General features: G+C 41.7%; 2 protein-coding genes and 1 long non-coding RNA gene across 3 annotated transcripts; 2 read left to right on the top strand and 1 right to left on the bottom strand.

The window, feature by feature from the left end:
• Positions 1–7523: 7523 nt before the first annotated feature.
• On the bottom strand, positions 7524–16677 carry LOC133932866 (cystatin-B-like). Its single transcript, XM_062379743.1, has 4 exons — positions 12770–16677; positions 9105–9189; positions 8896–8997; positions 7524–7929 (listed from the first exon to the last, which is right to left on the bottom strand). Exons 2-4 carry the CDS (start codon positions 9129–9131, stop codon positions 7801–7803), a joined length of 258 nt encoding a protein of 85 aa, XP_062235727.1. The 5' UTR covers positions 9132–9189; positions 12770–16677; the 3' UTR covers positions 7524–7800.
• Positions 10408–11830, top strand: LOC133932898 (uncharacterized). Its single transcript, XR_009911997.1, has 2 exons — positions 10408–10601; positions 11522–11830. It is a non-coding gene; the product is annotated as an uncharacterized LOC133932898 (long non-coding RNA).
• A 2890-nt stretch (positions 16678–19567) lies between the features above and the next one.
• On the top strand, positions 19568–20676 carry LOC133932830 (cystatin-B-like). The gene is made up of 3 exons (XM_062379694.1): positions 19568–19674; positions 19796–19897; positions 20366–20676. Exons 1-3 carry the CDS (start codon positions 19606–19608, stop codon positions 20492–20494), a joined length of 300 nt encoding a protein of 99 aa, XP_062235678.1. The 5' UTR covers positions 19568–19605; the 3' UTR covers positions 20495–20676.
• The last annotated feature ends 5942 nt before the right edge of the window (positions 20677–26618 follow it).

Here is a 26618-nt window from a genome sequence, read left to right as displayed (position 1 = left end):
CTCACAGTTTGCATCCTTCCGTGATGGTAAATATTTCAAGCTAAATGAATTTCATGCTAATGAGGAGTTCATTATTTACCTTATACTGTATGCAGATGATTTTGAAATCTGCAATCCCCTTGGAACTTCACGGAAAAAACAAAGTCACAGCAGTTTACTGGGCACTAGCCGATACACCACTATCGGCTAGTTGTAGTGGGTGGTGCTGGTGTGCTGGAGTGCAATACATTGAAAAGTGTTCTTAATATTTTGTCCCCCTCAACGTATGTTAATGGTTGGAGAAAAGTATAAGGACACCGCTCAATATAATGCACTCCAATAAACCATTTTCCACAATTTCCTCAATGATAAACAAAGTATAATAATCACCTTTCTGACAATCTCAACAAAAACTGAAAATGTATGTGTGGCAGAGCTGTTGTATTTGATTGCATTAGATTGCACAGGTGTACCTAATCAAGTGGTTGCTGACTGTACATCCTATTAAAAATAATAATGGAACAGTCTTGCATCCTATTCATCTCAGTATGGACTTAGGTTTTTGCTGAATGACAACAGATGAGTCACCAGTTATTTTTTTTCTTTTCTCATCTCTCTCTTTCAGGTAAGTGCAGAGTTTCAGAGGATCACCACACTGAATCTTGAGCCAAAATTCATGGCAATGTTGGACTTCTATACACCTAAACTGCTGTCCTTGTTTCAAACGAAGAAAGGTGCTGCAGGAGAGATACATCGGGCACAAATGAGTGTTCTACTTAAGGTATTAAACCTGTCTCATTCACGTTTCTCTCCTTTAAGCTTATTACCATCAATAATTACATATTCATTTCCTAATCAGATAACTTATCTTTATCCCCACCAACTCTCCCCCATGCCTCCTCCTATCCTCAAGCCTTCCTTAACAGTTCTTGCTTTTTCTTCCTTAGTTTTCTGTCCCTCAATCTCTCACATCCTCTGCACACCATTTTACATGTTTTGGTTTATTCTTACATCACTTACACTCCAACTCCAGTAAAAATTTTCTAACATAAATTCTATTGAAAGGTTTGACTCAAGTTTCTCCAAGAAATGAAAGCTCTCCTTGAATGTGTAGTTTTGCATTGTATTAGAATTTTGAGACTTTCTGTTCTGCAGAGTGGAATCCCCATTCAACAGACCCGGGAGGTTGTCATCCGATGTCTCATCAATCATTTGGGAGAAGATGCCAGTGCCTTGTTTAAGGACTTTGAGGTTAGTATAATACTGTATTATTTTCATGATTTTTAGCAACGTAATCATGGGTGACCATAGAGTTCCTGCAGTACGTTTGTTTTTTCCTTACCGCACACAAAGAAGAAGCTGCTTTCCACATAGTGTACACCAGCTGTGGACATCAGATACTGTACGAGTCAATTTTATTTGGAGAGAGAAATTAATTATATGGAAGCATTAATTAGTTATTTTGTCTGTCTGTGAGATCAAAAACAAATTTGGGACCACCACAGTAGTATTGTTTAGTTTGTCCACTTTATGTCCTGCTATGCTCTTATGTTGGTAGGTGGTATTTGTCTTGTGACATGCAGGTTGAGAGTGAGTTCTAAACTAAAGTTATCTTTACAATGTCTGCAGAATGCTGCTGATGGATCTGCCAGTGTTCAAGAGGAGTTGGCAGAAGAGGTCTTGAAGATTTACCTGCTGCGGAAACAAGATGGGTCATTGGATGTCGGGATTGTCATTGAGGGCAACACTGTCCTCAGCAGTCTTGGAGATGTTAGCAGGGCCTGCTGCTATCTTTTGGGACTGACGTACGCGTTAGATCTGCAATACCCCAAGAACCTCAAACATAGTTTTGAGGTATTCCAGAAAGTACTGCTGGAGCTGGATTCTGGAAACCTTTCCAACAAGGTTCAGAGACTAAAGAATTACCTCTGTATGTAGTGACTGGCTACTGTTCAGCAAGATGCTCTCTTAGTTAGGGAATTTTTCATTGGCAAGTCTAAAAATTAGCTGATGTACTGTTGTCTTAATGTTTCTAGTACAAGTATATTCATGTTAAAATGCTTTAAAAAGAGATTTGATTGGTTTGGCAATGCACTTTGACTGTTGGAACTTGCAACTCAATTAGCTGAATGTAATTATGCGTTGTAATGCCAGTTGAGATTTCCAGGTTGAGACCCCTTATTAAGAGTTCAACTGTATTTACATGTCATTTGCAAAGATAAGCTGTTGGATTTAAACTTGATTAGATTAGATTCAACTGAGGGGGTCTCAACCTGGAGTTCTCCATCTTCGCTCTGAGATCCCTGTGTCTCTCTGTGTTGATCCTTTCGGCAGAAAGCCCCTATTAAAATACACATAGACTAATTTGGTGTTCCAGCCTCTTGTATTTTCAGATTTCCATCACAAGAGCGACAACAGTGTATCAGGACATTTAAGCCCGATGAAGCAAAACTAGGGCTGAAAGTCACATTCATTTTGGGGTTAATTGCAGAGCTCTGAGATCATTCCTTAAAGATCAAGTGTATCATCTTGTGTGGATAGGATTTTTAAATATAATCGTTGTAATATACAATTACACAAATTAAGTACTCAGTCCCGGTCACAGTCTGCACCCTGTATGTCTTGACTGTGAAAACCTCAAAGCTCCTCTCTGCTTTCTGTTTAACGTGGGACTTCATTACATTACATTACATTACATTACATTTCAATTAGCTGACGCTTTTATCCAAAGCGACTTACAATAAGTGCATTCAACCCAGAGAGTACAAATCCAGAACAACCTGAATCAAGAAAGTACAATTTCTTAAAAAATAAAGCAAAACTACAAAGTGCTATAAGTAAGTGCCATTTAAGTGCTACCAAATTGTTAGTTTTTTTTTTATTCAAGGTATAGACGGAAGAGGTATGTTTTTAGTTTTCGGCGGAAGATGTGTAAACTTTTTTCTCTCTGGATGTCGATTGGGAGCTCATTCCACCATTTAGGAGCCAGGACAGCAAACAGTCATCATTTTGATGAGTGTTTAACTCACAGTGAGGGAGCAACGAGCCGATTGGCCGAAGCAGAGCGGAGTGAACGGACTGGGGTGTGACATTAAACCATGTCCTGGATATATACTGGACCTGATCTGTTCACAGCATGCTACGCAGTACTAATATTTTGAAGCGGATGCGTCAGCAACTGGTAGACAGTGAAGGGAGCGGAGGAGCGGAGTAGTGTGAGTGAATATAGGTTGGTTAAAAACCAGTCGAGCTGCTGCCTTCTGAATGAGCTGCAAAGGACGGATGGCAGTAGCAGGTACATCTGCCTGGAGGGAGTTGCAGTTGTCTAGGCGTGAGATGACCAGAGCCTGGACCAGAACCTGCACCACCTTCTGAGTGAGAAGGGGGCGTATTCTCCTGATGTTGTACAGCATGAATCTACAGGAACGTGTTGTTACCATTTTGTTGGCAGTGAGGCAGAGTTGGCTGTCGAATGTGTCAAATGCAGCAGAGAGGTCTAGAAGAATAAGGACAGAGGAGAGAGAAGCTGCTCTACCAGTGAGAAGCTGCTCAGAGACAGCAAGGAGGGCAGTCTCAGTTGAGTGACCTGCCTTAAAAACCAGACTGGTGAGGGTCAAGAAGGCTATTGTGGTTAAGACAGGAGGAGAGTTGATTAAAGATAACGTGCTCGAGATCATAAAGTTTCAAAAGCATCAAAATGAAAGACAAGCCCTCTGAACTGTGAGGGAATATCTTGTTTTCCACTTACGCTGTCAGAGATCTTCTGGATTTCTCCGTCAGCAGCAGTTTTTGTGGAAAGACGTCCAACAAACATGGTGACACTGCCATGGAGCTCTAAGGAGTCAAGAGATGAACAAGGCATTCTCGTCCCACCACTATATTGTGGGGATGGGGTTGATGAAAAGAACATTCATGAATTTTTAATGGAAGCCCAAAGTCAGTATGTGAGAAACCTCCAAATAATGACTTGTATATCAAATGTAATGATTTCGTTTCTTACTTTGTCATTATTTTCATTTCTAAAGTCTTATTTTAAGTAATGTTTATGAAACTAACTGATTGATGGTTTGGGTTGAATAAATAATAAGTCATTATTTTGAGAATCTACATCCTTATTTGTTATTAGGAAATCACTGCTTATGTGACACCTGAGGTCTTGAGAGGGACCCTGGAACAGAGTCAAAACACAGAGCACGGTGGTGGTGCGTTCAAGGATGTTTATTGATCGTAGGAGAGAACAGAATTACGGGTCCGCTGATGACTCTGTGAGGTCTTCAGCGTGGTGGTAGACAAGACCGCTGAGAGCTCCGTGAGATCTTCAGGGTGGTGGTAGACAAGACCGCTGAGAGCTCCGTGAGATCTTCAGGGTGGTGGTAAACAAGACCGCTGAGAGCTCCGTGAGATCTTCAGGGTGGTGGTAGACGAGACCGCTGAGAGCTCCGTGAGATCTTCAGGGTGGTGGTAGTCAGGACGGCTGAGAGCTCTGTGAGATCTTCAGGGTTAAGGAAGACACGAGGGTCCAAGGGTTAATTCCTGACGCACAGAGGGAAAGACACAGGGGTTAGAATACAGGGTTCTAATCCAGAGATAGTTAACTGAGCTGTGAACAAATAACTACCACTGTAGTAACGAGGACGAACTGGCGATGACTCGCAGCACAGCCAGGGCAGATAAAGCCCGGAGTTGATTGGTGCAGGTGCGCCTGGAGAGCCTGGTCATCACCGGGATGTACAGCACTTGTGGAAAAGGAGAAACGAGATGGGAGGGGCACTGGAGGCACAGAGGAACTGTGACAGCTTATCAGTATCTGCACAGTTCCATGGTGATCAGGATGAGGCAGCACCTCTGACACGCCCACATGGTTTCATTGGAAAAAAATTTCTTCAACAATGAGACAAATCTTCACATGAACATTTTTGCCAACAGACATGCGGGAAGCAGCAGGTCTGAACAGTGAAACTTTTTGGACTGAGAAGAGGAATTCTACACTCCTTGTTCTCGACATTTGGACTTAATGATTGCCTTAGGACTCAATTCGGTATCCTCTCTTGATGGGGTGACGGTTACACAACATTCAACCCTACCATCTTTTCAGATACTGATACTGATACTCAGTTACAGAGTTGCTCTCCATGTCACGGCCTTTAGTCACTTCTTCTTTTTCCAATTTCATGCCCTTAGAGGCATTGCATCGTACTTTACATGTAACATGATTCCCTGGTGTCTAACCTCTTCTGGTCCAGTTCAAAGAGGGCAGCTGCTGTTTCAATCAACCAGCGATGAAATATTCAGAGTGAAATACAATACAAAATACCTCAGGTCTATATTTGGCCATCTGTACTAATTTAACAACACTGTCTGCAGGCTTTTGTGTGGAATTGGTTTCTGTTAACACCAACAGAGACAGAACAATAAATAATTCTCTGGATTCAAAATACATCCAGACATTTGTCAGGGAGCAGAGATATTATTAATATACGGTGGCATTGATTGCAAGTAATAATGGACGACTTGGCAGCTCCCCAAAAATGAAGGGAAGGGAAATTATCTCGATGCCCTCTGGTGGCTGGTAGCAGTATTTGTCTGGCGGAACCTCCTCAATGTAATTGGATGGAGTAGAGACTAGAGAGCAAATAAAAAATAGTTGGTGTAATAAAACAGTATGTTCGTGAAGGGTAGGTGATATTGATGAAAGTCAGAACGTTCATTTGTCGGAACAAGTTTAATTTAATTAGTCATTTGATAAAAATAAAAAATGCAGCGGATCATCATGATTGACAGCTGAGACTGACTTGATTGGCCGAACACGATGCATTGGCAGGGCCTAGATACGATGACTCCATCTCCAAAATCATTAACCGCACTGACTCTGGCTACAGATAACTTCAGAGGCAAAAGATGGAAGCTTCATTTAGCTTTATTTGTGTTCTACAAAGAGATCATGGAAACATGTCGTCCATCTTTATACACAGTCTTTGGTTTTAAATCGCTGGCATATCGAAAACAGTACTGCAGGTAAGTCTGCACAGGCGTGGGGAACATAAATGGTTTTCATGGAACCAGACACCAAAAGAGTTTCAGTAATTCAACAATATGTTGCAGGGATGTGATGCATAAGCAGTGACAGCTTTGAAGATCTTTGATAAGCTTGTAATAATCTTTGTGACATTTAATAAATGTAATGCTTTGAGTAATGCAATTTCAGACAAGTACAAAAAAGTTACAAACCATGTTCTTTATGTCCTGTATGTGTACATGTATTGTGTTCTGTTTTGTGTTTTTTTTTTGTCTCCTCTTCCTGGGTGCCTGGTGATGCCTGCAGGGACCTGAGAGGGGAGCTCTCGGGCAGGACGCATCATTGAAGTGGCACAGAGGAAGAAGCATCATGGCCGATCATCTCACCTGGTTCCAATAACGAAAATCACCACACCTGGTCCCCATCTACAATCAACCCTTCCCCTTTAAATAGTCCTTTGTTTTTGTTTTTTGTTAGTTGGAGAGGAGGGGTTTTTGCAGGGAGCTGTGTCAGAGTGCTGTGGGTTTGTGTTTGTGTTTGGTTTAGCTTAAACATTTACTGGTGCATTGATCAACTTTTTCCTCTATCATTTGAGGTGTCAGCAGCCTACTTTTGTCTTTGTCTTTGTGAATGTTTGTTTGTTGTGCGCACTGGGACAACAAGGACAGGTAAGATACTCCGGGGTCTACATATAACACACATGCAGGTTTACTTCTTGTTATTACCCCAGGTTAGAGTGAGCACCACCCGCTGTACTTTTGGGTGCTACGCACCTGTAAAGGGGGGCTGGGGTTTTTTTGTGTTCTTTTCTTTGGTGCCACTGAGAGTCCTTGTTGATCCCTGTGTTGCTTTGTTTAAATAATTTCTTTGCCTTTTATCTTGTAATGGTTTGTGTGATTGCACCCTCACTTCTGCATACCTGTCGCATTTATGCTATGCCCCACTTCGAGCCAACAGGGGGCGAAACAGTGACATTTAATAAATGTAATGCTTTGAGTATTGCAATTTCAGACTAGTACAAAAAAGTAGCTTCATTCAGCTGATGCGTACTTTGTGAAGAAATGTAAGCGATGTGATGCAAGTAGCTCTCGGCCCGTTTAAAATGTTCAAAGTTGCTCAGAGATGAAGAAAGGTTGGAGACCCCTGTTCTAGAAGAAGTGGATCGATCCTCTGCCTTCTCTTGCTGCATGTCCGTCAGGATAAAGCTGCCTTCTTGACTTGATAAAAGTTAATGTAAAGAACTTCAGGTGTTGGGCAGTAGTGTCTCTGTCTCTCTCTTTCTCTCTCTCTTTCTCTCTCGCTCTCTCACACACATCTCAAAAACTCTTCCCATTTCAGACCACTCATCAACTTATGAATACTGAAAAACACCAAGAGCTCTAAGACCCACTCTGCCAGTGTCTCCAGAGACAGTTCACCTTCTGTTCTGCTGACTGGAAATCAAGCAAGAATGAACCAGATTATCCTGGAGAAATAAACCCTGATTATATTTCATTCATAATTTGTCAATAAATACTTTAATTACATGAACTAATTAATAACAAGTGTTCTCTGGGACCTTGGCATCAATCCTATCCCCCCCCCCACACAGAAACAAGAACAAATCAGATTTGTTCAATTATTTGTAATTAATACACGGCTTACAATTTGTTTTTGACATTCTCCTAACATGAGCTACACTACTAAGACAGTATATAATTAGATGTAGGGTAAAATTGTTTGATAAAGAGCCGGGTTAATATGAGATTAGTTGATTGAACAGCCTGTAAGCACTGATAGGATGCTTTGTTTGGTTTGTGGTCCCTTTAGAAAGGCACAAGGGGGTCATCGAGTCTTTTGTTTTCCTGTATGCCAGTCAGCTGAAGGGTTCCTCCATCACATGGCAGTTTTTGGTAAACGATGAGATGATCATATCCATCTTCTCCCACATGGACCTGCAAGGAAACAAGAGTTAGAGTTTGTGTTCAGCAGATCAATGCGAGTTCATCTTCGTTTTGCCCTCTGACAAAAACACCTGGTTCCACTAAGTGAACTATCAAGTTGTTAAATGTCTCCCTGTAAACAGCAGCCTGCTGCATTTGAAATTGATGCTTCATGAGTCAGACAGTATGTTTACATCCATCTGCTCTCAAAAAATCCTTTGAACTTCAAACCCAATAAAGTAATATCACAGTAGTTTTGGGGCTTAACCAAAGAGGAAGTTTGTGTATCAATAAAAAAAATGAAACAAAGTGAATGGAAACACACTTGGGGAGAATTGATCATGATTTTCATAAAGCCTGTGATTTTCATACACGCATTGAAACCAAATCATCAAATCACCTCAAAATGAGGAAACTAAGATCCTCAAATGAAGACATGAAAAAAGAATAAAGGATACATCCACATTTCCCACGTCATTTATGGAGGTTTGTCGTTTTAAGTATTGTTCTTTTGATATGAAAACGACAACTGTTGCACTTGCTGTTCTCTCTGAGTTTCTCCTCACTGGAGGTTTGATTGGTCCTCTATTATCGAAATATCATTGTGTTATCTTCTTCTATAACAATGGCACCTCAGTGGAGCATTAAACCTTTATCTTGATGATCTCAACACTTAATACACACAAGTATCAGTAAGTAAACAGTGTTGAAGCCAAATCCAATTCCTCTCCCGAACTTGAATGTCTTGCCTTATGGACACTATACATGACACCACAGGAGCAGCATGGAGACTTTTGTGTTTTCTGTAGTTTTCTTTAGCATTGGAAAAAGTAGTCACTGAATAATTCAATTGTATTGGATCATCATAGTTGTAAGTGTACAAAGAGTGAATGTTCATTTTTGGGTGAACTTCCCCTTTAAAGATTATATTTTCTATGATGTGTGTGTCTCATCCTCCAGAGCTTGTTCTTCTTCTACCTTAATCAAGTAGTTGGTCCCGGCCACAACCTGCGTCTTGTACAACTTGGCTGTGAAGACGACGTAGTTCTTCCCTGTCATTACTTCAACCTCGTGCTTCATCTACACCAAGAAGTGACAACAACAACAAAAACACAATGAAACACAAACCCTTTTCATATGTGAATAGATCATAGAGAACAGAGAGGAACAATGGTTTCTCTACTCACAGCGTCAGATCTTCTGGATTTCTGCATCTGCTTTGACAACCTCGGAATATCCACCGCACATCATCTTCACGACTCTTGATCGCAGCTAAAATCACGATAAAGACACAAGAAGCGTCTTTTATTCTTTTTAACAAGGAAGTCACCTTTAGTTTGTGATCACATGATGTTTTGGAGCGTACCATCCACCGGCAGGGGAGAGGGATGGATAGTACGCAACTTATTTTGTCATTATTTTAATCTACAAGGTCATTATTTTGAATAATGCTTTTGAGATTACAATTATCTCTTAAAGAAATAACCAAAAAGTTGTTTGTAACAGGTCATTATCTGGAAATACTACATCATATATTTGTTAAGTAAATCATTGCTTATCATTTCCATGGAAATCAAGATGAGGCAACACCTGATACACCCACATGTGTTCATTGAAAAAAGGGAAGTTCAACCTTAAGAAATCACTAATCATAGTCATTTTGTAATGCTCTCCAGAAACCATCTGGGTGTTGAGCAGCAGGGCTTCCCCTAGATCCTCCGATTTACCTCAGATGACATGTTTGGGAGGACAAAACTCACATTCGTATCTTGTTTTACTTTGAGGAACTAAAGGATCCAAGTACTCCCACTATAGCGTCTGTTCCTGCAGGTCTTTTGTTATCGGAAAACAACTGACACGTGTCACATTGGTGAAAATAAAGGGGTGGAAAAATTTGCAAAACCTGAAGGTGTGTGAACACTTTCTGGAGCAGGTGTGTGTTCCTGCAGCTGTTCCTACTCGTTTATAAATTAAAAATAGTTCAATTTTGACTGTCAGTATGATCTCCAGCACGTATACATGTTGTTTCATGTTGGAATTGGGTAACATTGTTGACATAACGAGCCGCTAGTGTAATGTGATATGAACTGATGAGTTCTGTTTGTGGTTCTAGAACAGGGGTCTCCAACACGTCGCTCACAAGCCTGCTTTCTGTAGCTCGCCAATAGGTTCACTGACTGTGTACATGACACCACAGGAGCAACATGGAGACTTATGTTTTCTGTAGTTTTCTTTAACTTCAACTTTAACCTTATCTTTAACTTTATCTTTAACTTTTGATTGCAGCTAAAATCACGATAAACACATGTAATGCGCATTGTATTCTTTTTAACGAGGAAGTCACCATTAGTAAGTGATCACAAGCACCTGCAGGGGAGAGGGGTGGATGGTACGCAACTTACTTTGTCATTATTTTAATCTACAAGGTCATTATTTTGAGTAATGCTTTTGAACTAACAATTATTTATTAAAGAAGGCGTTACTAAAAGATGGCGCTGCGACTGGCTGCCACGGTGTGTTGGTGCGCACTTCTGTGTTAGTTTTTAGAATTTAATTCTGTTAATTGCGACCCAACTCGGCTTTCACGATGGACGAGCTTCTTAACATCAGGGACACAACACCACCTGATTTATGTCCCAACTTTCTCGCCTCCTCCGTGGATTTAGTGGATTTACTGATTAAAGGTGCGGTGTTCCTCGGACACACAGCGAGACTGAAGCGGAGACGGAGAGGAAAGCGCTCCGGGGGCTCTGGTGCGCTTCAGGGAGAGAGAATTACGCTCACCTCTCCCGAGCATTCTCCTCTCCAATTTTCGCTCGCTGTGTAATAAGATGGTTAACAGCTGAAAGCCGGTCAGCTGTGCAGCAGAGTCCGGTGTGGCTTCGGTCAGCCACGATTCTCTAAAACACAAGACAGAAGAAAGGGAAAAGTCTATTTGTCGCAGTTCGGCCATCTTATTACACAGCGAGCGAAAAGATAAAGAAGAAGATAACACAATGATATTTCGATAATAGAGGACCAATCAAACCTCCAGTGAGGAGAAACTCAGAGAGAACAGCAAGTGCAACAGTTGTCGTTTTCATATCAAAAGAACAATATTTAAAATGACAAACCTCCATAAATGACGTGGGAAATGTGGATGTATGCTTTATTCTTTTTTCATGTCTTCATTTGAGGATCTTAGTTTCCTCATTTTGAGGTGATTTGATGATTTGGTTTCAATGCGTGTATGAAAATCACAGGCTTTATGAAAATCATGATCAATTCTCCCCAAGTGTGTTTCCATTGCACTTTGTTTCATTTTTTTTATTGATACACAAACTTCCTCTTTGGTTAAGCCCCAAAACTACTGTGATATTACTTTATTGGGTTTGAAGTTCAAAGGATTTTTTGAGAGCAGATGGATGTAAACATACTGTCTGACTCATGAAGCATCAATTTCAAATGCAGCAGGCTGCTGTTTACAGGGAGACATTTAACAACTTGATAGTTCACTTAGTGGAACCAGGTGTTTTTGTCAGAGGGCAAAACGAAGATGAACTCGCATTGATCTGCTGAACACAAACTCTAACTCATGTTTCCTTGCATGTCCATGTGGGAGAAGATGGATATGATCATCTCATCGTTTACCAAAAACTGCCATGTGATGGAGGAACCCTTCAGCTGACTGGCATACAGGAAAACAAAAGACTTGATGACCCCCTTGTGCCTTTCTAAAGGGACCACAAACCAAACAAAGCATCCTATCAGTGCTTACAGGCTGTTCAATCAACTAATCTCACATTAACCCGGCTCTTTATCAAACAATTTTACCCTACATCTAATTATATACTGTCTTAGTAGTGTAGCTCATGTTAGGAGAATGTCAAAAACAAATTGTAAGCAGTGTATTAATTAAAAATAATTGAAAATCTGATTTGTTCTTGTTTCTGTGCGGGGGGGGGGGATTAGGATTGATGCCAAGGTCCCAGCACAAACAGGGGCTCTCAGAGAACACTTGTTATTAATTAGTTCATGTAATTAAAGTATTTATTAACAAGTTATGAATGAAATATAATTAGGGTTTATTTCTCCAGGATAATCTGGTTCATTCTTGCTTGATTTCCAGTCAGCAGAACAGAAGGTGAACTGTCTCTGGAGACACTGGCAGAGTGGGTCTTAGAGCTCTTGGTGTTTTTCAGTATTCATAAGTTGATGAGTGGGCTGAAATGGGAAGAGTTTTTGAGATGTGTGTGGGTGCGAGAGTGAAAGAGAGAGACAGAGAGACTACTGCCCAACACCTGAAGTTCTTTACATTAACTTTTATCAAGTCAAGAAGGCAGCTTTATCCTGACGGACATGCAGCAAGAGAAGGCAGAGGATCGATCCGCTTCTTCTAGAACAGGGGTCTCCAACCTTTCTTCATCTCTGAGCAACTTTGAACATTTTAAACGGGCCGAGAGCTACTTGCATCACATCGCTTACATTTCTTCACAAAGTACGCATCAGCTGAATGAAGCTACTTTTTTTGTACTTGTCTTACATTAAATGTCACTGTTTCGCCCCCTGTTGGCTCGAAGTGGGGCATAGCATAAATGCGACAGTTATGCAGAAGTGAGGGTATGCAGAAGTGAGGGTGCAATCACACATAAACCATTACACCATAAAAGGCAAAGAAAGTATTTAAACAAAGCAACATAGGGATCAACAAGGACTCTCAGTGGCACCAAAGAAAAGAACACAAAAAAAACCTAGCCCCCCTTTACAGGTGCGTAGCACCCAAAAGTACAGCGGGTGGTGCTCACTCTAACCTGGGGTAATAACAAGAAGTAAACCTGCATGTGTGTTATATGTAGACCCCGGAGTATCTTACCTGTCCTTGTTGTCCCAGTGCGCACAACAAACAAACATTCACAAAGACAAAAGTAGGCTGCTGACACCTCAAATGATAGAGGAAAAAGTTAATCAATGCACCAGTAAATGTTTAAGCTAAACCAAACACAAACCCACAGCGCTCTGACACAGCTCCCTACAAAAAACCCTCCTCTCCAGCTAACAAAAAACAAAAACAAAGGACTATTTAAAGGGGAAGGGTTGATTGTAGATGGGGACCAGGTGTGGTGATTTTCGTTATTGGAACCAGGTGAGATGATCCGCCATGATGCTTCTTCCTCTGTGCCACTTCAATGATGCGTCCTGCCCGAGAGCTCCCCCTTCAGGTCCCTGCAGGCATCTCCAGGCACCCAGGAGGAGGAGACAAAAAAAAACACTAAACAGAACACAATACATGTACACATACAGGACATAAAGAACATGGTTTGTAACTTTTTTGTACTTGTCTGAAATTGCATTACTCAAAGCATTACATTTATTAAATGTCACAAAGATTATTACAAGCTTATCAAAGATCTTCAAACCTGTCACTGCTGATGCATCACATCCCTGCAACACATTGTTGAATTATTGAAACTCTTTTGGTGTCTGGTTCCATGAAAACCATTTATGTTCCCCACGCCTGTGCAGACTTACCTGACTGTACTGTTTTCGACATGCCAGCGATTTAAAACTAAAGACTGTGTATAAAGATGGAAGTCATGTTTCCATGATCTCTTTGTAGAACACAAATTAAGCTAAATGATGCTTCCATCTTTTGCCTCTGAAGTTATCTGTAGCCAGAGTCAGTGCGGTTAATGATTTGGGAGATGGAGTCATCATATCTAGGCCCTGCCAATGCATCGTGTTCGGCCAGTTGAGTCAGTCTCAGCTGTCAATCATGATGATCCGCTGCATTATTTATTTTTATCAAATGACTAATTAAATTAAACTTGTTCCGACAAATGAACGTTCGGACTTTCATCAATATCACCTACCCTTCACGAACATACTGTTTTATTACACCAACTATTTTTTATTTGCTCTCTAGTCTCTACTCCATCCAATAGCATTGAGGAGGTTCCGCCAGACAAATACTGCTACCAGCCACCAGAGGACATCGAGAAAATTTCCCTTCCCTTCATTTTTGGGGAGCTGCCATGTCGTCCATCATTACTTGCAATCAATGCCAGCGTATATTAATAATATCTCTGCTCCCTGACAAATGTCTGGATGTATTTTGAATCCAGAGAATTATTTATTGTTCTGTCTCTGTTGGTGTTAACAGAAACCAATTCCACACAAAAGCCTGCAGACAGTGTTGTTAAATTAGGACAGATGGCCAAATATAGACCTGAGGTATTTTGTGTTGTATTTCACTCTGAATATTTCATCGCTGGTTGATTCAAGTCAGGATTAAGGATTTCTGTCAAAACTGGGTTTCTCACTGATCCTGGATTTATCGTATGTGTCCACCAGATTCATTCATCTAACAATAACTGGTAAACCTCCTGAGACCAATTTTTGGGCAATTTTGCGCTCCAAATGCCCCTTTTGGTGTATTGGCAGGAGATCGATTCGTTGCTGTAGATAGTAATTTTGATTATTTATCCAATGATTTATATAATTTTCAACCCGTCTATTTTCACCAGTGTTGCACAGCTCAGTTTTCTTTCTATGACCAAAGATCTGCAAGATTGATTTTGACTGGGTCACAGTTTCTGATGAGGCCCACATCGTATTTGTCCTTTGCCCACAGCGTTTCTGGTAAGTCTGTAAGAAGAAGAGAAGTATCTGAGGGATTTGACAACATGATGTGAGAATGGAGATAGTCATCAACCACATATAATGATCGTGTGGCCGAAAAACTTTTAAAACTGAAAGCATTCATGCTAGGTGAATACGTTACATCAGGTGTCGTTGTGGAGTGCCAATCAGCGACAGCCTGAAATGATATGACAAATAGTCCTAGATCCCTCACTGGTCGATTGTGGCTTATGCCTGTCGGTGAGCGAAACAGCAGCTGCCCTCTTGGAACCGGACCAGAAGAGGTTAGACACCAGGGAATCATGTCACATGTAAAGTACGATGCAATGCCTCTAAGGGCATGAAATTGGAAAAAGAAGAAGTGACTAAAGGCCGTGACATGGAGAGCAACTCAGTAACTGAGTATCAGTATCAGTATCTGAAAAGATGGTAGGGTTGAATGTTGTGTAACCGTCACCCCATCAGGAGAGGATACCGAATTGAGTCCTAAGGCAATCATTAAGTCCAAATGTCGAGAACAAGGAGTGTAGAATTCCTCTTCTCAGTCCAAAAAGTTTCACTGTTCAGACCTGCTGCTTCCCGCATGTCTGTTGGCAAAAATGTTCATGTGAAGATTTGTCTCATTGTTGAAGAAATTTTTTTCCAATGAAACCATGTGGGCGTGTCAGAGGTGCTGCCTCATCCTGATCACCATGGAACTGTGCAGATACTGATAAGCTGTCACAGTTCCTCTGTGCCTCCAGTGCCCCTCCCCTCTCGTTTCTCCTTTTCCACAGGTGCTGTACATCCCCGTGATGACCCGGCTCTCCAGGCGCACCTGCACCAATCAACTCAGGGCTTTATCTGCCCTGGCTGTGCTGCCACTTAAAATAAGACTTTCGAAATGAAAATAATGACAAAGTAAGTAACGAAATCATTACATTTGATATACAAGTAATTATTTGGAGGTTTCTCACATACTGACTTTGGGCTTCCATTAAAAATTCATGAATGTTCTTTTCATCAACCCCATCCCCACAATAAAGTGGTGGGACGAGAATGCCTTGTTCATCTCTTGACTCCTTAGAGCTCCATGGCAGTGTTACCATGTTTGTTGGACGTCTTTCCACAAAAACTGCTGCTGACGGAGAAATCCAGAAGATCTCTGACAGCGTAAGTGGAAAACAAGATATTCCCTCACAGTTCAGAGGGCTTGTCTTTCATTTTGATGCTTTTGAAACTTTATGATCTCGAGCACGTTATCTTTAATCAACTCTCCTCCTGTCTTAACCACAATAGCCTTCTTGACCCTCACCAGTCTGGTTTTTAAGGCAGGTCACTCAACTGAGACTGCCCTCCTTGCTGTCTCTGAGCAGCTTCTCACTGGTAGAGCAGCTTCTCTCTCCTCTGTCCTTATTCTTCTAGACCTCTCTGCTGCATTTGACACATTGAACCACCAGATCCTTATTTCCTCCCTTCAGGACCTGGGTGTCTCAGGCTCTGCTCTCTCCCTGTTCTCTCCCGTCCTCAATGACCTCACTTATCTGATAACTTGGAGAGGATCTGTGTCTGACCCTTGTCCTCTCACTACTGGGGTCCCTCAAGGTTCTGTCCTGGGTCCTCTCCTCTTCTCTCTGTACACTAACACTCTCGGCTCTGCCATTCACTCACATGGCTTCTCCTACCATAGCTATGCTGATGACACCCAACTAATCCTCTCCTTTCCCCGATCTGAAAAACGAGTAGCAGCACGAATCTCTGCCTGCCTGAATGACATCTCTCAGTGGATGACCGCACACCATCTGAAAATTAACAACTTTTTCTTCCAGGGAAAGACTCTCCCGACCACAGCCTGACTATTAACTTTGACAACTCCATGTTAACACCCACTCAGTCTTCTAGGAACCTGGGTGTGAAACTCGACAGCCAACTCTCCCTCACATCCAACATGAAGGTAACAACACGTTCCTGTACATTCATGCTGTAAAACATCAGGAGAATACGCCCCCTTCTCACTCAGAAGGTGGTGCAGGTTCTGGTCCAGGCTCTGGTCATCTCACGCCTAGACAACTGCAACTCCCTCCAGGCAGATCTACCTGCTACTGCCATCCGTCCTTTGCAGCTCATTCAGAAGGCAGCAGCTCGACTGGTTTTTAACCAACCTATATTCACTCACACTACTCCGCTCCTCCGCTCCCTTCACTGTCTACCAGTTGCTGACGCATCCGCTTCAAAATATTAGTACTGCGTAGCATGCTGTGAACAGATCAGGTTCAGTCTATATCCAGGACATGGTTTAACGTCACACCCAGTCCGTTCACTCCGCTCTGCTTTGGCCAATCGGCTCGTTGCTCCCTCACTGCGAGTTAAACACTCATCAAAATGATGACTGTTTGCTGTCCTGGCTCCTAAATGGTGGAATGAACTCCCCATCGACATCCAGAGAGAAAAAAGTTAACACATCTTCCGCCAAAAACTAAAAACATACCTCTTCTGTCTATACCTTGAATAAAAAAAAAAACTAACAATTTAGTAGCACTTAAATGGCACTTACTTATAGCACTTTGTAGTTTTGCTTTATTTTTTAAGAAATTGTACTTTCTTGATTCAGGTTGTTCTGGATTTGTACCCTCGGGGTTGAATGCACTTATTGTTAGTCGCTTTGGATAAAAGCGTCAGCTAATTGAAATGTAATGTAATGTAATGTAATGAAGTCCCACGTTAAACAGAAAGCAGAGAGGAGCTTTGAGGTGTTCACAGTCAAGACATACAGGGTGCAGACTGTGACCGGGACTGAGTACTTAATTTGTGTAATTGTATATTACAACAATTATATTTAAAAATCCTGTCCACACAAGATGATACACTTGATCTTTAAGGAATGATCTCAGAGCTCTGCAATTAACCCCAAGATGAATGTGACTTTCAGCCCTAGTTTTGCTTCATCGGGCTTAAATGTCCTGGTACACTGTTGTCGCTCTTGTGATGGAAATCTGAAAATACAAGAGGCTGGAACAACAAATAAGTCTATGTGTATTTTAATAGGGGCTTTCTGCAGAAAGGATCAACACAGAGAGACACAGGGATCTCAGAGCGAAGATGGAAAACAGTCAAATGCAAGGATCTTATATAGGAGAGCAAAGGCTGTTTGTCCTAACCAGGTCAGACTTGTTCTGTATGCGCAGTTTGAGACAGGAATTAAAACACAATAAATGTTTTGCATAATGTAATGTAATGTTTTCATTAGGTTCTTGGACAGTCAAGAAAGGTCATACAGTTCACCAACACTTCAGGTCATAAATGTCTTGGATGCAAAAAGTTACTCCTCAATTACAAAACAAGTTTCAACCACACTTAAGTATTTTCCACTATACACTCTCATGCCAAGTTTCTTCCTACATCTCAAATTTCTTTTTGAGAGTTATGCTCCAATGAGGTGCCAGCCAAGATAACACAATGGCAAGTTATAAAGAGACAACCAAGAATTAAACTCATTGCTTTTTGCTGTATGCTCTGTTCAGCGAAAAAAACAGGTGTTTATCATCAGGAGTTGCACGAGATCAGAAATTTAAAAACAAGCAGACACATGTTCACCAGGTGAATAAAAGCGCTTACTATTGCTTCCTTGGAGGTCCATTAGGCAGGAGAGGAGCATGTTCACATCTGTGTTTTTAAGGCATTATCAAGTCAAGAAGGCAGCTCTGTGCTGACAAACATGCAGCAAGAGTAGAATACAGAGGACCCGATGGACTTCTTTTAAAGGCGCACAAACAAAACTCATCAGTTCAAATCACATTACACCAACATCTCTGTATGTTTAACAGTGTTACCCAATTCCAACATGAAACAACATACTGTATACTTGCTGTAGATCATACTGACAGTCAAAATTTAACTTTTTTGAATAATTAAGCGATAATATAATAAATTTGATTTGTTGTGCGTCTTTCAATGTGTGGCTTTTCTTTCTGTGCTGGTTGATGATTTGTAAAATAGCTGCAGGAACACACACTTGCTCCAGAAAGTCTTCACACACCTTCACATTTTGCACATTTTTTAAACCCCTATGTTTTCACCACTGTGGCACGTCTCAGCTTTCTTCCTATAACACAGGAGCTGCAGGAGCCTAAGCTATAGTGGGAGTGCCACTGCCAGACGGCAGACGTTACCTTTCTGCTTTCTGATATGTTTCCTGTTTAACAAAATGTACAAAAACCCTCCTTTTAAACTATTCGTAGCTGCACTCTGAAGCAAATTTTTCTGACTGTGCAGGGCTTATAATTAAAACTCAAAGACAACTCCGGTCCGAGAAACTCTTTATTTCACAACTCAAGATTAAATTTCCAATACAAAATGTGGGTGTATCAGAGGTGTTGCCTTATCTTAAATCCATGGAGATGATAATAAATAATTTACTAATCAAATATAATGATGTACTATCCCCAATTATAGTCTTTCTTACAAACCAATAATTTATTTATTTTCTAATTTTTATAAATAAATAATTGCCAATTCAAAACCATTACTCAAAATAATGACTTTGTATATCAAAAAAATGATAAATTAAGTTATGAAATTATTACATCTGATACACAATGTGCAATAAGAAGATATCATCACGTAAATGCCATGACAACAAATTCAAATAAGAAGAGTCAATGAAGAGGAGACAACTTTGCACAAGAGCAACAATTTTGTATTAAATCAATATAAGAATAAAAAGATGTCATCAAATGTAAAAATGTGATTTAAAAAAAGTCACTGAATCTGCAAACCATCAGGGACGGACGAAAAGTTACACATGAAAACCTGATTGAGGTTAGTAAACATTTATATGTATTACACTACATTAAATGAAATCAAGAATACATTCCACCTACTTCTACGAATGTTACTTTAAATGGTTTCAAATAGAACCATATTACATTGTATCCTCATGCAGTGTCACTCCCCACCCTTCTCCCCTGCAGGTGGGTGGTACGCTCTATAACATCATGTGATCACTGACTAAAGGTGACTCCCCTGCTAGAAGAATAAAAGACCCTTCTTGTGAGTTCATCGTGATTTAAGCTTCGATCAAGAGACGTGAAGATGTCTGTGGGAGGTGGACTCTCTGAGGTTCTGGAAGCAGATGGAAAAATCCAGTTGATCTGTGACATGGTGAGTAGAGAAACTAGTGTTCCTCTCTCTTCTCTGGGATCAATTCACACATGGACAGGGTTTGTGTTTTATTGTGTTGTTCTTGTCATTGTTGTTTTTGTTGTCACTTATTGGTGTGTAGGTGAGGACCGAGGTTGAAGCAAGGTTACGGAAAAAGTACGACATGTTCAAAGCCGAGACTTACAAGACGCAGGTTGTGGCCGGGACCAAGTACTTCATTAAGGTAGAAAAAGTCCTGGAGGACAAGACACACACATCACAGAAAATATCATCTTTAAAGTGGAAGTTCACCCATAAATCAACATTCACTCTGTATACACACACCACTATGACGATCCAATACAATTGAAGTAAATAGATACTACTTCTTCAAACGTAAAAAAAAAACTACAGAAAACATAAAAGCGTCCATGTTGCTCCTGTGGTGTCATGTATAGTGTCTGTAAGCCAATACATTAAAGTTCGGGAGCGGAATTGGATTTGGCTGCAACGCTGTTTACTTACTGATACTTACTGATATCCAGTGAGGTGCCAGTGTTATAGAAGAAGATGACACAATGCTGCTGTTTACAGGGAGACATTCAACAACTAGATGGTGCACTTAGTGGAACTGTTTTTCTCAGAGGAGCAAAACGAAGATGAACTCGCATTCATCGGGTGAACACAAACTCTAACTCTTGTTTCCTTGCAGGTCCATGTGGGAGGAGATGATCATCTTCATCTCGCAGTTTCCCAAAAACTGCCATGTGATGGAGGGAACTGTCTGCTTACTAACATACGTGAAGGCAAAAGCCACCACGACCGCATCGAGCATTTCTAAAGGAAACACAAACCAGACAAAGCATCCTATCAGTGCCTACAGGCTGTTCAATCAAATAATCTAACATTAACCCGGCTCTGTATCAAACAATTTTACCCTACATCTAATTATATACTGTCTTAGTAGTGTAGCTCATGATGTTAGGAGAATGTCAAAAACAAATTGTAAGCCGTGTATTAATTAAAAATAATTGAAAAAATCTGATTTGTTCTTGTTTTGTTTCTGTGCGGGGGGGGGGGGTATCCAATCACTTGTATAACCTGTAACTGACTGGCGGATTTGTCCGCCAGAAAAAGGCTACGAGGAGCCGCAGTGGCTATGTAAATAAACAATCGACGAAGAAGAAAGAAGGCGTCTCTAAGGTCGTCTCGACAAAAAGCATTACTCCGCCTAGTGTTCTGGCGCGGAATTGCTTTATAAGACGCGCAACGGTTGGGGAAGCATGAATGAAAACGAGTCTTGCACCACAGCGGCGTGAAAAGACGCAGACGCAGTCGCAGAAGCATGCTTCTGCCTGAAACATGCTTCTGCGTTTTCACGGGCCCGTAAGCGCAAGAGCCCTTCCGGGTCCCTTACGTGCTTATGCAATGCTTCTGCGACTACGCTTTTTGTCGAGACGACCTTAGACGCCTTCTTTCTTCTTCGTCGATTGTTTATTTACATAGCCACTGCGGCTCCTCGTAGCCTTTTTCTGGCGGACAAATCCGCCAGTCAGTGACAGGTTATACAAGTGATCAGATATCTTCTGCCAAGTGCTCTTCTATTTGGTCCATATTCGTTCTTCTAAATCTCCCGTGATTTCTGCCGGTATTATGGGGCATGAAACCGGAAATGCAGCTCCAGAAGGGATGTAGAGCAGACCAATCACAGCCTTGCGGGCTGAGTGAGCTTGCGGAGCTTTGCCCTAAATTTTAGAAAAGGGGGTCGACACCCGTCAGCACGTAAGGAGGGATACATAAGCACGTAAGGGACCCGTAAGGGCTCTTGCGCTTACGGGCCCGTGAAAACGCAGAAGCATGTTTCAGGCTTAAGGCACAGTGCGTATCAGCTGTCTCCAGTATTCATGGACATCTTCAACACCTCCCTGGCTGAATGTGTTGAACCCGCCTGCCTTAAAACATCCACCATCATCCCCGTTCCCAAGGAGCAGAGGATCACAGGCCTTAATGACTACACACCAGTCGCCCTGACCTCCGTAGTGATGAAGACCTTTGAGCGCCTCGTGCTGAACCACCTCAAGACCATAACCAACCACCTCCTCAACCCGCTGCAGTTTGCCTACAGAGCCAACAGGTCCGTAGACGATGCAGTCAACATGGGACTCCACTTCATCCTCCAGCACCTCGACTCTGTTTGGATTTCAATATTTTATCTATATTGTGTGTCTGACTCAACTCTAAATGAATAAAGATAGAAGCAGTTTGAGCCAGATATAATGCCTTCTATACAAATGATTAATAAATAACCTTTTCCTTCCTAGCGTGTAATCTTGAAAATTAGAATGTGTCTGCGTTACAGTTCTGTTTCGTTGTTTGGTTAAATTGTTTTGAATATTGTTTTGATATAGCAAGAACACAATAATCTTTTCTCCAATTGTCAACACCATTGGCCCACATGCCATCAGCTGCGTCGAGGCCTTGGGAGTGGCTTCTTGTCACTTCCGTAGTCCAATACCAAGAGGATGGCCTACTCCTGCGCACTTTCGAGGAGGAAGAACCAAGATCTACTGTTATAAAATAGACAGGCGCCGGCTGTTTGATGCGTTCTGATGGGTCTCGTGTTCTGATGCGACTTGTTGGTAGCCCATAGCTTTGCTGATTGTTACCTTTCATTGCTTTCTAAATAAATACTTGATTGAACAAACTGAGTTCGGCTCATCTTCTCATATTAGGATAAACCAACACGCCTGACAACTCCTCTGGCACCTACGCCAGGATCCTGTTTGTGGACTTCAGCTCCGCATTCAACCCCATCTCCCCAGCTCTTCTCCGGGGTAAGCTGACACAGCTGAGCGTGCCTGAGCCCATCTGCAGGTGGATAACTAACTTCCTGACCGACAGGAAGCAGCGTGTGAGGCTGGGGAAGCTTGTCTCTGACACCCGGACCATCAGCACTGGAGCCCCACAGGGTTGTGTGCTCTCTCCTCTCCTCTTCTCCCTCTACACGAACAGCTGCACCTCCAGCCATCCCTCTTTAAAACTTCTGAAGTCTGCTGACGACACAACCCTTATTGGATTAATTTCCAATGGGGACGAGGCCGCATACAGAGAGGGAGTAAACAGCCTGGTTTCCTGGTGCAGCCAGAACCACCTGGAGCTGAACGCTTTAAAAACTGTAGAGATGGTAGCAGATTTCAGGAGGAGCCCAGCTCAAACCATCCCTCTCACCATGTGCAACTCCCCAGTTAAAACCGTTGTGTCTTTCAGATTCCTGGGGACGATCATTGCACAGGACCTGAGATGGGCGGAGAACATCACCTCCATCATCAAGAAGGCCCAGCAAAGGATGTTCTTCCTGCGGCAACTGAGGAAATTCAGCATGTCGTGGAAAGTGATGGTTGACTTCTACACAGCCATCATTGAGTCCATCCTCACATCATCCATCACCGTCTGGTTCGCTGCCTCCACTGCCAAGGACAAGGGCAGACTGCAGCTGATCATCCACTCAGCTGAGAAGGTCATCGGCTGTGACCTGCCGGCTCTCATAGATCTGTTCCACTCCAGGACCAGTAAGAGAGCAGGCAAGATCATTGCTGATCCTTCCCATCCCGCTCACCACCTGTTCCAGAGGCTCCCGTCTGGAAAAGGTTCTGGGCCATCAGGACTAAAACCTCGCGTTTGATTCGTAAATCATTGCTTATCATTTCCATGGAAATCTAGATAAGGCAACACCTCTGATAAACCCAGATATATGCATTAGAAAACAGGTGTTCAACCGAGACTGAACAGGTATTGCAAGTTAACAGACAAAAGACAATTCAAAGCATTTTACAAATGCATGGAGGAGTATTTGGGGCGAAGCTAGACATTTTTGGTCCTACGAAAGAAGATAGTTCTGGCATCATGTTTATAAGTGAGAAAGTATGTTTCCATCCATCTGCTCTCATGTGTTTTCAAGTTGTGTATCAAAAATCCTTTGCAATGGTAATCCAATAAAGTAAAAATATCACAGTAGGTTTTAGACATAGCTTTTTTTTTTGACTTGTGTATCAATAACTAAATGTAAAAAGGTGCACCGGAAACACACTACGATCATGATTTTCATAAAGCCTGTGATTTCCACACATGCATTGAAACCAAAAAATCGAATCAACTAAAAATGAGGAAACAAATGTTCACCTCAAACAGTAGGTTAGGTGAGTAATGGTTTTGAACAAGCAATTATTTATTGTTTCGTAATAAACCAATAAATTCAATTCCTGCAGCTATTTTACAAATCATAAACCAGCACAAGAAGAAAAGCAACACGTTGAAAGACGCAGAACAAATCAAATTAATTCAAAATAGTCTGTATGATCTGCAGCACGTAAACACATGAACATGTGTCTGTTTGTTTTAACATTTTTGGTATCTTGGAACACCTCAGGAAAAACATCAGGTTTTTCGCTGAACAGAGCAGGCAGCCAAAATTAATGCTGAGAGATTAATTCTTGGTTTTCTCTTTATTACTTGCCGTTGTGTAATATTGGCTGGCACCTCATTGAAGCATTCACTCTGAAAGAAACTTGGCATGACTGTGTAGTTGAAAATACCTAAGTGTGGTTGAAACTTGTTTTGTTATTGAAGAGTAACTTTTTGCATACCTGTCCAAGACATTTATGACCTTCCTTGACTGTCCAAGATCTTAATGGAAACGTATGCAAATAATTAAATTTATTTTAATACCTGTCTCAAACTGCGCCTACAGAACCAGTCTGAACTGGTTAGGACAAACAGCCTTAGCTCTCCTATATAAGACCCTTGCATTTGACTGTTCTCCATCTTCACTCTGAGATCCCTGTGTATCTCTGTGTTGATCCTTTCTGCAGAAAGCCCCTATTAAAATACACATAGACTAATTTGGTGTTCCAGCCTCTTGTATTTTCAGATTTCCATCACAAGAGTGACAACAGTGAACCAGGACACTTAAGCCTGATGATGCAAAACAAGGGCTGAAAGTCACAATCATTTCGGGTGAATTGCAGAGCTTTGAGATCCTTCTGCTTATAAAAGCTTCAAATTTCATTTTTGCAAGAGATTAAGAATATTTTCTCCTGGTTTGTAGGACGCCCTAGATGTCCTTAAAGGTCACGTGTATCATCTTGTGTGGACAGGACTTTTAGATAGAGTCTTTGTAATATACAATTACCCTAGTGAAGTACTTGGTCCCGGCCATATTCTGCATCCTGTATGTCTTGGCTGTGAAACCTCAAAGCTCCTCTCTGCTTTCTGTTCAATGTGGGACTTCATATGATCATAAAGTTTCAAAGCATCAAAATGAAAGACAAACCCTGTGAACTGTGAGGGAATATCTTGGTTTCTACTTAAATATTCACATGAACATTTTGGCCAACATACTTGCGGGAAGCAACAGGTCTGAACAGTAAAACTTTTTGGACCGAGATAAGGAATTCTACACTTCTTGTTCCCGACATTTCGACTTGATGATTGCCTTAGGACTCAATTTGGTATACTCTCCTGATGGGGTGACGGTTGCACAACATTCAACCCCACCATCTTTTCAGATGTCCCACATGGCTCCTGAGCCACTGCTTGTGTATCAGGGGCTCCTCCATATGGATGTCATTACTGAGTTGCTCTCCAGGTCACGGCCTGATTTCATGCACTTAGAGGCATTGCATTGTACTTTACATGTGACATGATTCCCTGGTGTCTAACCTTTTCTGGTCCGGTTCCAAGAGGGCAGCTGATGTTTTGCTCACCGACCAGTATAAACCACAATTCTGTGTTCTGAATTTCAGCCGTCAGATCATTTCAGGATGTCGTTGATTGGCAGTCCACCACGACACCTGATGTAATGTATTCACCTAGCATGAATGCTTTCAGTTTCAAAAGTTCTCCCTTAGATACTTCTCCTCTTCTCACAGACTTACCAGAGAGGCTGTCTCCTCCTCTACTTAGTGGGGCTTTCTGAATTGTGCACCTGATAATTTAATTCTGTGCGAGCCGCCGCCTGACTGTTCACACAGGGAGCCATCCAGGAGGATGTTTTAGATGCTGGCTTGCTGTCCACAGAGCCACGGGTGGTGACATCAGCAAATGTCCCTACTATGCTGCCAAAATGAGTAGGTTTTTATACTTCTCTTTGTATGCATCATGCTGCTATGAAGAACTGTTGTGAGGTTGTTGTTATTAAGGTTTGTTCTTCTCTTTTTGTGCATCCAGCGGCGTCGACTGGAAAGGCATATGCCGGTCAACTCGCCATGGCCGTACTCCGACACCCAACGGGACAGGTTCTGTTTGCGACTTGGATGCTGCTCTGGCTGGATTCGCTGCATGGTATCTGATGTGATCCCACCTCCAGCCTGTCATTTTGCTGCTGAGAGAGGGAGAGGGAGAGAGGGAGAGGGAGAAAGAACATTGAGGGAAGGCGAATAAGGAGATTGAGACCATTTCATAGTTTAATACACACATTCTTTAGGGGTCCAAGCTAATTCAACATCTTGTTTGTTTTGAATACACAAGTATCCACCATCGCTACAACTGTGTACCCATCATCCATATTGTGTTGTGTACGACTTTGTAGGAAGTTTTCTCCCGTTAGTACATAACTTTTGTGTCGCTTGTACTGTATGCAGTGTAATTAATTTCAATTTTACAAAACACCCTGACACAGTATGCTTGTTGCACACAGAGTACCAAAGGAGATTTGTTGATAGTAACATTTAAACCAGGATGCTGTGCTTTCAACGCATACTGCATGTGACTATGCAGTATTCTTTCATTAGCAAAGCTCATTCAGGACAACAGCTGGAGTGCAGAGGAAAACAGCAGCCAGCAGGGGGCAGCCTCAGGACATCAGAGCAGACTGAGATTCTTGAAAGGCGTAAGAGGACAAGGTTGACAACTACTGGGTTATCTATAACAATAGGTTTTTAAAGCATGTTAAATCTTCCAGTATCTAA

Source organism: Platichthys flesus, chromosome 21 (assembly GCF_949316205.1).
Source record: "Platichthys flesus chromosome 21, fPlaFle2.1, whole genome shotgun sequence".
NCBI classification, from domain to species: domain Eukaryota; kingdom Metazoa; phylum Chordata; class Actinopteri; order Pleuronectiformes; family Pleuronectidae; genus Platichthys; species Platichthys flesus.
Note: the sequence above shows the minus strand (reverse complement) of the source record. Positions and strands in the feature narration are given on the sequence as shown.